The sequence below is a fragment of the Octopus bimaculoides genome, chromosome 10 (assembly GCF_046866305.1).
Source record: "Octopus bimaculoides isolate indiv1 chromosome 10, ASM4686630v1, whole genome shotgun sequence".
NCBI classification, from domain to species: domain Eukaryota; kingdom Metazoa; phylum Mollusca; class Cephalopoda; order Octopoda; family Octopodidae; genus Octopus; species Octopus bimaculoides.
The window spans coordinates 6313252-6329452 of NC_142937.1; the positions used below are offsets into that span (position 1 = coordinate 6313252).

General features: G+C 36.3%; 1 protein-coding gene across 1 annotated transcript; it reads left to right on the forward strand.

The window, feature by feature from the left end:
* The first annotated feature begins 778 nt into the window (after window positions 1-778).
* On the forward strand, window positions 779-6561 carry LOC106882331 (uncharacterized). Its single transcript, XM_014932975.3, has 2 exons — window positions 779-1016; window positions 4129-6561. Exon 2 carries the CDS (start codon window positions 4535-4537, stop codon window positions 6107-6109), a length of 1575 nt encoding a protein of 524 aa, XP_014788461.1. The 5' UTR covers window positions 779-1016; window positions 4129-4534; the 3' UTR covers window positions 6110-6561.
* Window positions 6562-16201: the final 9640 nt, after the last annotated feature.

The window sequence follows — 16201 nt, forward strand, 5'->3', positions numbered from 1 at the left end:
TAGGGTTAGGGTTAGGGTCACGGTTAGTGTTGGGGAAAAAAACGTCAAAATTGAAGAATTAGGAGGAAGGGGGAATGCAATTCTCCGGAACTTCCGTGTCCGAAAACGGGGGTGTTTGTCAAAAAGAATTTTTTAAATAAACAAATTTGGGAGAAAATGGGGGGGGGGGGCGGAAGTTATTCCATTTCTCTCGAACATAGTAATGATTCCTCTGTTTATGGCATAATACGAACATAGCAGAAACAAAGTGGCTTCCATTCAAAAACTTAAAACCGGAAAACACTTAGCACGGTGCCCTTGGAAGTGATGGGGAACATCTTTTCAGCATACAAGAATTTTCGAAAAATAATGTTTTCTTTTTACCCACTTTTTACGCACTTAAAAACGATGGGAGAAACCTTTCCGTTAAAAAAATATCTTTTTAACCCCATTTTTATGAATTTCTTAACATGGGTGTTTGAGTGTAACGGAAAAAGTTACCTTCCATGTTTCTTGGTGAAAAAAAAACATCAGTTTTCGAAAAAAAAAATTTTTTTAATAAAAACATGCTCCTCATCATTTCCAAGAGCACCGTGGGAAAAAAAAATCTGAAAAATCTCCGTAAAACGGGGAAATTCCAACTTGTGTGTGCTACCTATCGCTAACGTTCACCATATTTTACTTTCTTTCTTTTTATTTATTCATTTATTTTTGTTCATGGCCAACCCAGCTATTACACTTTTTTATTTCGTATAACCATTTGGGTGCTAAAATCGGAAGTGAAGCTATTCGATTTGCTGACAGTACCAATCACTTCACTGCTATTAACATACCGGAATTTTAAGAAAATGGTAAACATTCAGTGATACACCGTCTACATGCGCAGACTTTTCTGACGAAGTTGTCAACTGTCCACACACGACCAAATTGTTGTATTCTTCATGAAACTGCAATCTATTACTGTGTTCAAACAGTGCCTAAATTCAGAGATATTCTCCAGAAAGATTTTATATTTTAACCCGATAAAAGGGCTTCACGTAAGTGTCTTAAACCTAAAAGAAGCACAAGTAGTTAAATATATGTCTGGTCATAGAGTGACCAATGGTTTCGCATCTATAAAGTGCTTATCTTTATAGACTCTAATGGTAGAGGATAGGCAATTCTTCGGGGGTGGTCTCAGACAGATAAAACTGTTGTTCGGCTATTTCTGTATAAAATGTTTATTTCTTTAATGTTTATTTTTTGCAGCTGAACAGTGAAAAACACGGTCGCGCATACACACATTGTCTTTCATTGCACGGGCGACTTGAACAGTGAAACATACATATAGATACATACACATACATAAATATACATGCTCTATGCTTTCACAAATCGCTTGTTTTACGTATTTTTGTGTATGTATGTGTCTATGTGCATGTATGTATATTTGTGTGTATGGATGTGGAGGCGCAATGGTCTAGTGGTTAGGGCAGCGGGCTCGCGGTTTCGATTCCCAGACCGGGCGTTGTGAGTGTTTATTGAGCAAAAATACCTAAAGCTCTATGAGGCTCCAGCAGGGGATGGTGGCGAACCCTGCTGTACTCTTCCACCACAACTTTCTCTCACTCTTACTTCCTGTTTCTGTTGTGCCTGTAATTCAAAGGGTCAGCCTTGTCACACTGTGTAACGCTGAATATCCCCAAGAACTACGTTAAGGGTACACGTTTCTGTGGAGTGCTCAGCCACTTGCACGTTAATTTCACGGATCAACTGGAACAGTCGATATGTATGGATAGGTGGATGTAGAGGTCTGTGTGTAAGCTGAAAAAGAAACTAAAGAAATTAAAATGTTTTACGGAACTTGCCGAATAGTTTTACGTTTCTGAGACCAACCCCGAATGCCATATATATATGCGTGTGTGTGTGTTATTTTCTGTTGAAAAGTTTCGTATATATATGTGTGTGTGTATGATGTTGCTGTTTAAGTGAAACTAGCCATGCATCTGTGGAGTGATAGTTGTATCATTTGTTACCTTTTGACATTAATCTACTCAATTTTGAAAACTCTTTTTCTCCTTACGAGTCTAGAGACATAACTCGTACCAGAAACATTGTCAAAAATGTACCTATCAAATGTAGTAATACTGGGGGAACGGGTAAGGAATGTGATCTATTGAGCGTTTATAATCGAGTGAAAAAGTACGTGCGTACACAAAAAGCAGAGTATATATATATATCTATATATCTATTTATTTGAAGTAGAAACGTCCTGAATCCACGTTTCCGATCATTCAGCGCTGCGCACACACATACACATATATATACATGAAGTTAATATATGTCGTGTCATAGAGTGACCGATGATTTCGTATCCATAAAGCGCTTAGCGACATAGACGACTTGTCGGATTCCTCCAGTGGCTCCGGGCATATAACCTCTCTTCAAACTGGAAGTAGAAAACCGTTACGGCCAGTTAATTTGTAAACAAACAAAAAAATAATAATAATAATATACAGTCTGATCCTTAAACGGCACGAGTTCTCTCCCTTAGAGTGTGCTCCTGGTTTTTTTTTTTTTTTCAGTTATTTGATCCATTAATGATATATAATTTGTTCCCGGAGACCACTCGTAAAGCAGAGCAATTATTTCCCATAGTAGCAATGTTATAAATCGTAATTCGTTCCCAGAAAAATATTTTACCAATAAAATTTATAATACTCGTAAATAAATGACAATAAAGCAACAGTAGAATGTAAAGAATATTTCATGTAAAGTAAAAAGAATGTCAAGATCATTTATAATAGAGAATAGTATTATTATCATTTTCTGAATCACCTTCACTCGCGCACACCACTTGTAGACGCGACCGCCGATTCACAAGCACTCGTAGACGGACTTGCAGATTTCTTTTTAAAAATTAGGTCTAGATTGTTTGCTTAGAAAAAGCTGGGTTTTTTTCACTCTCTATAAATTTCACAGTAATACACAGAAGCATTTATGATAGTAGAAATTTTTACATTTCGTTCAAAATTTGGATCTTGTACTTAAAAAATAAAACTCATGAACCCAAGGTCTCCCAAAATGAGGTACTACTGTGTGTATATTTATATATTCTTCTGTTATGTGTTTTGGCCCTAGGGCTGTGGCCATGATGGGACATATATATATATATATATATATATATATATATATATATATATATATATCACTTATTTCAAAGCTAATGTTGGCTTCAACAGGGCATGAAAACAAAAGTAAATAAAGATTCTTTATGGAAATTGCCGAACAAATCAAACTGGGAATTTTGATAGACTTGCTACTTCAATTGAAGGATTGCCAAAGTGTGTTCACAAAATAATTATCAAAAATTTCATTCAAGGGAAAAGTAATTAACCAGTTTATCATCTTTGGATATACAAGGAACCTATGATATTATTAATTGAATTAACTATCGTCAATGATAACATAGATGTATTACTATAGTCTATAGTAATGTAATTAAAACATTAACTAAAGTCTATAATAGCGTTATACATGACAATGGTACGACAACAAAAGAATGAAAGAGACCTCGATATTATGTAAATAGAGGAATTTATCTGTAAATGTAATATGTGACAATTATTTGATAGCCATGATAAAACTCTGAGTTTCAGATGTTGGGGCAGAAACCCGCACCAGCATCTCTTCGGTTATCAAGCTATTTTCATAGCATTTTTTGATGGCCCGATAACTGAAGAGATGCCGGTGCAGGTTTCCGCCCCGACATCCGAAACTCAGAGTTTTATCATGGCTACCAATTAATTGTCATATTTTATTTACATATATATATATAAATAATGTATTAATGTATGTGTGTCTGTGTGAGAGTTGGCCAAGCCATGCACAGGATGCTGTCAATGAAGTGAAAGTCAACACTGAGCATAGCAATGAATTTAATGTGCAGGTAGGAGTTCACCAAGGCTCAGTTCTTAGCCCCCTTTTGTTTATCATAGTCTTCTAACAGACTATAGAACCTGATGTGGCCCACTGACCTTGCCAACTCCTTTCAAGCTGTCCAACCCATGCCAGCATGGAAAATGGACATTAAATGATGATGATGATGATGATGAATTTCTAACATATTAAGTATCCTCTATATTATATATATTTTCTCTATTATTTCAGAATATCAGATGACATTGATAGAGCAGAATCTTTAATTTGTCATCTTTTAAAGACTAAAGGAAGATGTTGCAGAGAACTGTTTACATAGATATATGGTAAATTACTGAGAAATATTTCTGCTTTGAATTTAATACCAACATTTCTCTTCTGTGCCTGGCATGTGTATAAGAAGATTTTGAATTATAATTAAACTCGGAAAAATTTACAAAGGAGTTTACATCTTCTAATGTCAACAAAGATCACAGCTGATGGAAATATATGAGTAGAAATATCTCCAGCAACATAAAAATATGTGAGTGGGAATAAATTACAGAAAAGTGGATTATATGTGAAACTTCAAGGATCATTTTCTTTTCTATGAAGAGATGCAGTTGGGAGATAAGCAAGTTATTATACCATTGTAAAAATGTCAGTGTCTCAAAAAAAGGTTACCTTAACTTTTCACAAACACATCTATACTGGAGAGCAGCCATATTATTGTGATATCTGTGGTAAGTCATTCTCTCACAGAAATGCTTCAACTGCTCACAAATATAGTCATACAAAAGATAGGCCATATCACTGTGATATCTGTAGTAAATCTTTCTCTCAAAAAGGTCACTTAACTACTCACAAACGTATTCACAGTGGGGAGAAGCCATATCACTGTGATATTTGTGGTAAAACATTCTCTGGAAGTGGTGATTTAAATAAACACAAACGTATTCATACAGGAGAGAAACCATATCCCTGTGATATCTGTGGTAAATCATTCTCTATAGGAAATAGTTTAATTAAACACAAACGTATTCATACAGGAGAAAAACCATACCACTGTGATATCTGTGGTGAATCATTCTCTGAAACTAGTCCTTTGACTAAACACAAACGCATTCATACAGGAGAGAAACCATATCACTGTGATATCTGTGGTAAATTGTTCTCTGAAAATGGTCATTTAACTAAACACAAACGTGTCCATACAGGAGAGAAACCATATCACTGTGATATTTGTGGTAAATCATTCTCTGGAAGTAGTAACCTGACTACTCATAAACGTATTCATACTGGAGAGAAGCCATATCACTGTGATACTTGTGGTAGATCATTCTCTGAGAGTAGCCACTTAACTGCTCACAAGCGTATTCATACAGGAGAGAAGCCATACCATTGTGATATCTGTGGTAAATCATTCTCTCAGAATAATCAATTGCTCACTCACAAACGTATTCATACAGGTGAGAAACCATTTCACTGCAATATCTGTGGAAAATCATTTGCTGAAAACGGTCATGTAACTAAACACAAACGTATTCATACTGGAGAGAAGCCATATCACTGTGATACTTGTGGTAAATCATTCTCTGTAAGTAGCCACCTGACTGAACACAAGCATATTCATACAGGAGAGAAGCCATACCATTGTGATATCTGTGGAAAATCATTCTCCCGTGGAAATACCTTAACTTCTCACAAACGTATCCATACAGGTGAGAAGCCGTACCACTGTGATATATGTGGAAAATCATTCTCTGGAAGTAGTCAATTGTTTAAGCACAAACATACTCACACAGGAGAGAAACCATATCAGTGTGATATCTGTGGTAAATCATTCTCTCAAAATGGTGTCTTAACTAAACACAAACGTACTCATACAGGGGAGAAGCCATATCACTGTGATATCTGTGGTAAATCATTTTCTCGAAATGATCAAGTAACTTCTCACAGACGTATTCATACAGGAGAGAAACCATATCATTGTGATGTCTGTGGTAAATCATTCTCTGCAGGAAGTAGCTTAACTAAACACAAACATATTCATACAGGAGAAAAGCCATATTGCTGTGATATCTGTGGAAAATCATTCTCTGAAAATGGTGTCTTGACTAAACACAAGCGTACGCATACAGGGGAGAAACCATATCACTGTGATATCTGTGATAAATCATTCTCTCAAAAAAGTCACTTAACTATGCATTTATTTATTCATACAACTGAGTAAACTGTATCAATGTCAAAACTTGGATCATGGTAAATGCAGCGCAACACATGGCGCATAAACTGATTTTTGTCAATGAAATTTTTCTTTTGATCATTTTATTTGCTCAACAAAAGTATCAGTATTCATAAAACCAGTATTGATACTATATCAAGAAGATGAAAGTACATACATCTTATACAGTATTTTTCATTCACAGATTTTGTTGATCAAATGTATTATTTTTTTTCTTCTATATATTAAGTAATTTTATGAATATTGATACCTTACCATATTCATAAAATTGCTAGGTATACTAACTAAAAAGAAAATTTACCATGAATTCATTATATAGAAAAGTAGATATAACAGTGTGATAACTGTCCAACACTATATCATATAAACCACAACTGTATCTTCATTGGTGAGGTATATTACCACTCTGACATTTTCAATAAAAAACATTCTTTCAAAGACTCATATATTCCATCTAACATATTTCCAGAAGGGAGAAAAGATAATATTGGTTTATTTGAAATTGTGGGACATTCAGTGAGAAATGTCTTGGATAGTATCACTACATTTTTATGTTAGAAATACACAATATAAATGAAAATATTTCACACCAGAAATAGATATACATGCAATATCTGATATACAGGGTGTCCACAAAGTCTGGGTACATAGGGATTAACACATACTTCAAGAAATTATTATTTCTTAAATTTAATTGTTTATGTTATGATTTTATTTACTCCATGTACCCACATGGGGATTAACACATACTTCAAGAAATTATTATTTCTTAAATTTAATTGTTTATGTTATGATTTTATTTACTCCATGTACCCAGACCTTGTGGACACCCTATATAACATCTTAACATTTGTGGATTGTTGAAAAGCCTGAAGTTGCAATCTTCATCCAGGAAAAATATCCCTTTATAGACATATTGCATTAAGAAACACAATATTCTTCAGTGCCAGGCAAAAATGAAGTAGTTATAAAAGTAACCATAAGAGCAACAGAGGCACCACTTTTGTGGCTGGTCAATATCGTGTATTTATTACTTCTAAAACAAGGTTGAATCGGCCAGTCTAAAATATACGGAAACAGTGTGTAACCAACACACTGATTTGCAATGACACTGCTCAAGCTGAATGAAATTCATGAATACATAACATTGACAAGCTGCAAAGATTTTGCTCTAGAGCTGATTCTATTGTATAATTCAAATTTTATTCAGCCTAAGTGGTATCATTGCAAGCAAGTGTATTGTTTATGCACTGTCTCTATATACTTCAGACTGGCCACTTCAACCTCATTTCAGAAGTGACTTGTGTACATGGCATTGACAAACCACATCACATTTATTGTCGTTTCTGGAGCAATTTCGTTCTGTCTAGCTCTGTAGTATGTGTTTTTTGATGACTATAAAGGGATTTTTTTCCTGGACAAAAATTATAGCTTCAGGTTTTTCAATGATACACATACATTAAATGTATTATATAGATAAAGATTTTACTCTGGAGTTACTTTTGTTGCATAATTAGAATAATATATATATATATTATATGATACACACACACACACCATAGAAAGACAGAATGGACACGTGGGATAGAGTTGCTGAAGAGGTCACAGGATGTGTAACAAAAGATTTCAGACAAAGGACACTAAAATAACAGTAATAAAGCTAAAGTGAAGAATGAATATATAGTGCATGTGTTTGTTTGGTTAAAAAAAAAGACCAAAATATAGCAACACACACACACACACACACACACACACACACACACACACACACATGATGGGTTCTCTCGTGTTTGCAAAGAATTTTACTTTTTTTTGTTTTTTTACTCCACATTTTAGTGTTTGTGTTTTTCATCAGACCCTAGACTTGCTTTGTTTTTATAAAACAGGCTGCATCTTTCACACACAAAACATTCTTTTCTACTCTCGGCACAAGGCCTGAAATTTTGGGGGAGGTGGGGCCAGTTGATTAGATCGACCCCAATATGCAATTGGTACTTAATTTATCGACCCCAAAAGGATGAAAGGCTATGTCAACCTAGGCAGAATTTGAACTCAGAACGTAAAGACAGACGAAATCCCACTAAGCATTTCACCTGGGGTGCTAATGTTTCAGCCAGCTTGCTGCCTTTCACACACAAAACATTGAAAGGAAACTACATTCTTTTGACCTTGCCTTAGATCACGTGGCTGCTCAATCTTTGTGTTAACATGGCTCCTGATGCCATTTTGACAAATTTTCCTCAGTAGCACATTCCTTAAACTCTGATATTTTTCTTCAGCTTATCTTTGTATCTAAGGTCTTCCTACATTTTGCACTCCCATTTGAAGTTGGCCATATGTGAAAATTTTCGGCAGTCTTTCACCATTCACCCTAGAAACATGACCAGCCCATCTTGAGACTGCATCAAAGAAGGTCTCTTTTCTTTGTATATCATATGAAACAATTGTTCATTAGAAACTTTGTCCTTCCATGTGAAACCACAGTTATTTCTAAGACATCTTTTGTGGAAAGTATTGAACTGTGTGATATGATGTTTATATGGTGTCCACAATTCAGACCTGTACAGAAATGTTGAGGCAACAACTGCATGGTAAACTAAGATTTTGCTTTTCAAACTCAATCCTCTCCTTATTCACAGCTTTTCAAGGACATCACTATCTCTGGTGATCCTATTTACTTTTTTTTTTTTATCTAAAGAAACACTAGAAATGATTTTACTTCCTAAATATGTGAAGGACTTCATATACATTAGCAGCTTCTTGTCTACAAGAAGTTCATGTGGTAGTGCATTGTATTGAGGCCTACATAGTGTTATACCTCTTCTTTGGATAGATGTTGGTTGTGGCTAGTGTATGACTTATGTCCTTTTCACATTTATTGTTAGGCCAAATGCTTAACTAGCAAGTTAGTTTTTGTTTGTGGCAGATGTTCAGGTGCAATAAAGACTGCAAACAAACAGGAAACAACTTCTATCTCATTCCAGGGTGAAAAACTAGAGGTAGTCGATAGCTTCCGCTATCTGGGCGACCAAGTTAGTAGTGGGGGTGGGTGCGCTGAAAGTGTAGCTGCTAGAATAAGAATAGCCTGGGCAAAGTTTAGAGAGCTCTTACCCCTGCTGGCGACAAAGGGACTCTCACTCAGAGTAAAAGGCAGACTGTATGACGCATGCGTACGAACAACCATGCTACATGGCAGTGAAACATGGGCTGTAACTGCTGAGGACATACGTAAGCTCGCAAGGAATGAAGCCAGTATGCTCCGTTGGATGTGTAATGTCAATGTGAATACCCGTCAGAGTGTAAGTATCTTGAGAGAAAAGCTGAACATTAGAAGCATCAGTTGTGGCGTGCAAGAGAGACGATTGCGCTGGTATGGACATGTGGTGAGAATGGAGGAGGATAGCTGCGTGAAAAAGTGCCACACCCTAACAGTTGAGGGAACCCGTGGAAGAGGTAGGCCCAGGAAGACCTGGGCTGAGGTGGTGAGGCAAGACCTTCGTACATTGGGCCTCACCGAGGCGATGACTACGGACCGAGACCTTTGGAAATGGGCTGTGCGTGAGAAGACCCGGCAAGCCAAGTAAGATCGTTGCCAGTGCCCCTGGACTGGTTCTTGTGCGGGTGGCACATGAGATGCACCATTTTGAGCGTGGCCGTTGCCAGTACCGCCTGACTGGCTCCTGTAGGATTTTCGAGCGAGATCGTTGCCAGTGCCCCTGGACTGGCTTGTGCGGGTGGCACATAAAAGACACCATTTCGAGCGTGGCCGTTTTCGTGCGGGTGACACGTAAAAGCACCCACTACACTCTCTGAGTGGTTGGCGTTAGGAAGGGCATCCAGCTGTAGAAACTCTGCCAAATCAGACTGGAGCCTGGTGTTGCCATCCGGTTTCACCAGTCCTCAGTCAAATCGTCCAACCCATGCTAGCATGGAAAGCGGACGTTAAACGATGATGATGATGAAAACCAACATACAACTTCTTGTGCTTCCCGGAAAGAATTAGCTACTAGAGGCTGCATCACCTGCAAGCAAGAAGTCTTAAAGCATTTTCATCCTAGTAAAGGTCCTCGTTTTAATTCCTTGGTGATTGAAGAGCTCGCCTGATGTTCTAAATTCAAAGAAAACACCATTATGATAGTCCTTGAAGTTATACTATCAGAGAAAAGTAAATAACAAACAAAATGGGTCATTACACACCTCTACCTTGTCTCATTTTTTACATGAACAGGATCTGTTGATGTGCTATCTGACTTAACAGAAGCTTTCATGTTTTTATAACACCAAGCATTTTATTAGGAATCCCAATCTTCTGGCCTCACCACAAAGTATCACAATTTATGGAGTTAAAAACCTTGATTAAGTAAAAAAAATACTATGTTCTCCTGTAGTTTCTCTGCAACCTGCTACAAACAATACATCATGTCTATGGTTCCTCTCTCAGCCTTGAAACCACACAGATTCAGGATAAGCATGATCTACCAGGTGAGTTGTTCTGTTGAGAACAGAATAACTCGGGCTAGGATCTTGCCTTCCACAGAAAGTAGTGATATACCCCAATGGTTATTACGCAGTTGTTTTTTCCCTTTTTTTTTAAAATGAATAATAGACAAGTCTTTAAATTCCTAAGGAACCTTAATTCTTCCAAATCAAAATGAACAAATCTGAAAGTTTATGCACAAGTTCATTACCTCCATATTTGCATACTTCAGTTGGTATTGCATCATCACCAGGTGATTTACCTGATACCATTTGTTTTATAGCTGTTTTAACTTCAGCTGCACATCAAGAATTTAAGACAACAGTGCATTTCTTTCAACATCAAGTGACTGAACATTTATTTGTTTAAGAAATTTTGCACTGTGTCTTCTATGCTTTATCTGAAGTTGAAATGATACCTTACAATACAACAGAGAGTGATCAGATGACCAACATGTGCTATGGACGGAGCGAGTATGGTGAATGTCTCATTGAATACATTTTTTTTGTTACAATGCTGTAAATCAAATGTCATGCTTTTGACCTTGGATGTGTTGAAGTAGTTTTGAACCAGTTAGGTTGTTGAAATATGATGTTGGTGATAAGGAGGTGAAGTTCATTGCCAAAAGAAAGAAGACAAAGTCCAATATCATCAGAGCCAAGAATATTTCAGCTGATTAAGGTTAGGGTAGTAGCACCAGCAAATTTAAGTTTCACTCATCAAACGATCATTTGTCACCTGTAGTAAAGATGTCAGCATGTTTGCTATCTTAGTTCTAATTGCAAAACCAACACCTGAAAAGTTCGGAGCATTTTCTTTTTTTTTTTCCCCTGACCGGAAAAACGTATAACCCTCCCCTTTTTCCTCAGCATGTCCATAATCAAGAAATTGAGTTTCACCTTAATTCTGCTATGTCTGTGTTGTACTCTGTCTCCCAGTAGAGGACATATGCAGCACATTTGCCCATAGGTTTTGTGCTGAACAGCCACCATCTGTGCAGATTACCATCTTAGGTCTACCATGAGTATCTTCTACCTGCCCCCATCATCAGTAGACTTTTGGTAGCACAAGTGTGGCTGTGTGGTAAGAAGCTTGCTTCCCAACTGGGTTCAGTCTCACTGCATGGCACCTTGGGCAAGTGTCTTCTGCTCTAGCTTCAGGCCGATCAAAGCCTTGTGTTAGTAGATTTGGTAGACAGAAATAGGAAATGTCACAAAGGGTCGCATAGTAGCATCGGATCCATTTCTTTGCTCTTCACCGTCATTCATGAGATGTTGAGATTTCTCTTTACACAATACTGGAAAACATTTTCTTTTGTGTGTGTGTGTGTGTGTGTGTGTGTGCATATATTCATAATATATCTAATCATTGGTCGTAATTCATTTTCATTTATGTCTTTTATCATCAAATAATGTTTCCCTACTGAAAAGGAAACAAGTCTTATATTCATTACATTCGTTAGTGTTGTAGGGGAGACAACTTTGTGTTCGTCATTCTTATTTGTTCTTTCCCATAGTCATTATGGGAGGTAACTGCAGTGTGACTAAAAGAATTTTTTTAAATATTCAACATCGTTTAAGACAATTTCTTAAAAAATTTTTTCTAACAATATTTTTTCAGATTTCATGGTTTTATACAAATAAGATTTCTATGATTCTGCAAAATATTGTACACAAATTTAAATATTTTCAGTTCCCTAATTTCTATATAAAAAGTGCTTACATCGTAAAACAAAATTAAAGCATCAGGCTTACATCAGCATCATCATCGTTTAACGTCCGCTTTCCACGCTAGCATGGGTTGGATGATTTGACTGAGGACTGGTTGACCAGGAGGCGACACCAGGCGCCAATCTGATTTGGCAGAGTTTCTACAGCTGGATGCCCTTCCTAACGCCAACCAGTCCGGGAGTGTAGTGGGTGCTTTTACGTACCACCGGCACGAGGGCCAGTCAGGCGGGTACTGGCAACGGCCACGCTCGAAATGGTGTATTTTACATGCCACCTGCACAGGGCCAGTCCAGGGGCACTGGCAACGATCTCGCTCGAATGTCTTACTGGCAAAGGCCACGCTCGAAATGGTGTATTACGTGCCACCTGCACAGGAGCCAGTTCATCGGCACTGGCAGTGATCTCGCTCGAATGTCTTTTCACGTGCCAGGAAGGCAACGTTGGTAACGATCCACGGCCACGTTATACAAGTTATACAATTAAACCATCATGGAGCACTTAGGGTCCTACAAAGAATAATTGAGGAATCTTATCAGTATAATTCTTTGATTTTTTTTACCAGTGTAATACTCTGATAACTCTAAATGCTTTCAGTCTGTTGTTAAGAAAGTCACAGGTATATTTCACACTACACAATTTCAAAGAACTGCAGCTGTTGATTCATCGTATCTTTAGTCTGGTCACAAGTATTTCAGATAGTAAATAATATATATGTACAAATATGTGTGTTGTTAAACAAAGAGAAAGAGAGAAAGATGGGTTAAGTGGAACTAATAGTAGACTATGTAACTGAGTACTTGATTTAAAATATTTCTTCGTTTTAAGATACTTAAGGTGTAGGTAGAAACTCCATAAGATGTACCCAGTGTAAGCTATGGACACATAAGAGGTACAGCAACATCAAAGGAAGATTAACCAGGGCTTTACGTTGTGAACAATGGGTCATGTTTTTCATACTGACACAGACTGCATATATAAACACCTTCCTTTTCCACTTCTCAGGCCACTTGTATTATTTCAGTCTGTCTGGGTTCAACATTTTTTTTGATTAGGGTACAACCTAAAAGGAAAGCAATACTAGTTTACATCATAGCATAGCGTTCAAAATAGTATTTCATTTCTTGTTTAAACAGCGGTACCAATTTGAAATTCACACTCTGCATATATGGCTGTGTGATAAGAAGCTTACTTCCCAACCACATGGTTCCAGGTTTGGTCCCACTGCATGGTATTTTGTGCAAGTGTCTTCTACTATAGCCTTGAGCTGACCAAAGCCTTGTGAGAGTGGATTTTGTAGACAGAAACTGAAAGAAGCCCATTGTATATATATATATATATATATATATATATATATATATATATATATATATATATATATATATATGTATATGTGTGTGTGTGTGTGTGTGAGTGGAGGCGCAATGGCCAAGTGGTTAGGGCAGCGGATTCGCGGTCATAAGATTGCGATTTTGATTCCCAGACTGGACGTTGTGAGTGTTTATTGAGCGAAAACACCTAAAAGCTCCACGAGGCTCTGACATGGGATGGTGGCGAACCCTGCTGTATTCTTTCACCACAACTTTCTCTCACTCTTACTTCCTGTGCCTGTAATTCAAAGGGTCAGCCTTGTCACACTGTGTCATGCTGAATATCCCCGAGAACTATGTTAAGGGTACACGTGTCTGTGGAGTGCTCAGCCACTTGCACGTTAATTTCATGAGCAGGCTGTTCCGTTGTTCGTAAGCAACAGAGTGCCAACAACAACATATATATATATATATATATATGTATGTATGTATATCTTTGTGTTTATCCCCGCCACCATCATTTGACAACTGATGTTGGTGTTTGTGTCCCCATAACTTAGCGGTTCAGCAAAAGAGATCAAAGAATAAGTCATGGGGGTCAATTTGTTTTGCTAAAACCCCTTCAGGTGAAGCTCCAGCATAGCTGCAGTCAAATGACTGAAACAAGTAAAAGAATATATATATATATATATATATATATATATATACATATACATATTATTTTAATAAACACAATACATGTTTTTTTTATGTGCTACTATTAGTTTCATGCGCTGAGAACATGGCAAACAATGTTTTATAACATGTCTGACATCTCAGCACAATCATTCTATTTTTAATTCGTCATGCAATGTGGATTGTGCTGAGACGTCAGACGTGTTATAAAACATTGTTTGACATGTTCTCAGCACATGAAACTAGTAAGAGCACATAAAAACATGTATTGTGTTTATTAAATAGTACTTTTTTTGTTGATCTTACCATCACAGAACAGCACGTTTTATATATATATATATATATATATATATATATATATATATATATATATATCTAAACATGGCAGGAATAAATGATTATCTTATGAATTTCATTAGCTTACAGCTGTTTCCACTATAAAATGTAGTGGACTCATAGTTGAGTAACACCTTACAGTTTTATCCAAGCCTCAAACATGAAGTGCAATTTATTTGGGAAAACAAAAACATTTAAGCACATGTACAGGAAAACATACACAAGCATGAAGCATGCAGATATACATCTAATATTAAGCAAGCAGCATAACCTTAGCTCCCTCATCCTGTTGAGAATGTTACCTTGATATTTAAGGGTCTCATACAATTCAGCACAATAAGATGCTTAAGTATCAAGGTAACACTCTCAACGAGAGAAATAGGGTTGTGCTCCTTGCATAATATCAGATGTACATTTGCCTACTTCAAGCCTGTTATGTAATATGGATATATTCCCTATATAACCTCTATCCCTACTTACTTCTTCTAATGTTGTGCATAAACTGTAGGAATTCATTGAAAATTATTACCTGGTGGTTTATACCTCCTAGTTAGGAATATTTTATATCTTCATCTCAAGAATGGTAAGATTAAATAATGTAATGTATGACTTCATTGGTATGGTACCATTTTTTTTTATTCCTATTTTTTTTTTGCATTATTTTATCTTATATTCTATCAATTATTCACCATTTATTTATCATATCTTGGTTATTCTATTATCATTAATTATTACATTTAATTAATTAAATGTTACATTAACTGTTGCATTTAATTTCATTTTATTTTATTAATTTTCCTTTCTGATAATTATATCGGCACATTATACAGTGTTATAGTGTAAAAGCAATGCAATATATATGATTTTCAGTGTATGTATATGCATGGAAAATATATGAGAGTATGTATGTACATGTATGTAACAACTGTACCTCTTGTCTGATGTCCTTTCTTTCTTTTATTTTTCCTCTTTTATTGTATGATTGTTTTCCATAACCTAACTTAGATAGATCTGAGGAATTTAATAGGCTTTGAACTTTACTCTTATGGGTCTTACAAGCAACCATTGTATATTCTATGATTCTTCAGATACAAACTTCTTCACTTGCTTTACTATATAACATAGTGAGCTAGTCAACTTAAATTCTCTACCTTACCACTCTGTTTAAAATCACTTACAGATGGTAGATATCTGTCATGATGTAATCTAAGAATTTATCAATAAAACACTACTGAAACAAATGTGAATTTTAAACCCCATTTGTGTTCTTCCCTTCTTTTACACACACACACACACACACACACAAAACTTTTTAAACAATAATATTCATGAAGCAATAAAATCTTACAGCTCCACATTTTTGAAATAAGAATGGCATCTTCTCTTTTCCATTGTGTTGTAAATCTGCAATATTCAGATTTGAAGTACACAGGATGAAATACAGAGAAAAAAAACATGTGTTACATCCAGCAAGCTCAAATCAAAGCGAACAGTGAGAAACGAAAAGTAAGAGGGAAAATGTAAATGAGATATTTTTTGACAAAAACAATGACAA

Excerpts from the sequence above, each read along its gene's own strand:
- LOC106882331 (XM_014932975.3), top strand. The coding sequence starts at position 4,535 with ATGTCAGTGTCTCAAAAAAAGGTTACCTTAACTTTTCACAAACACATC.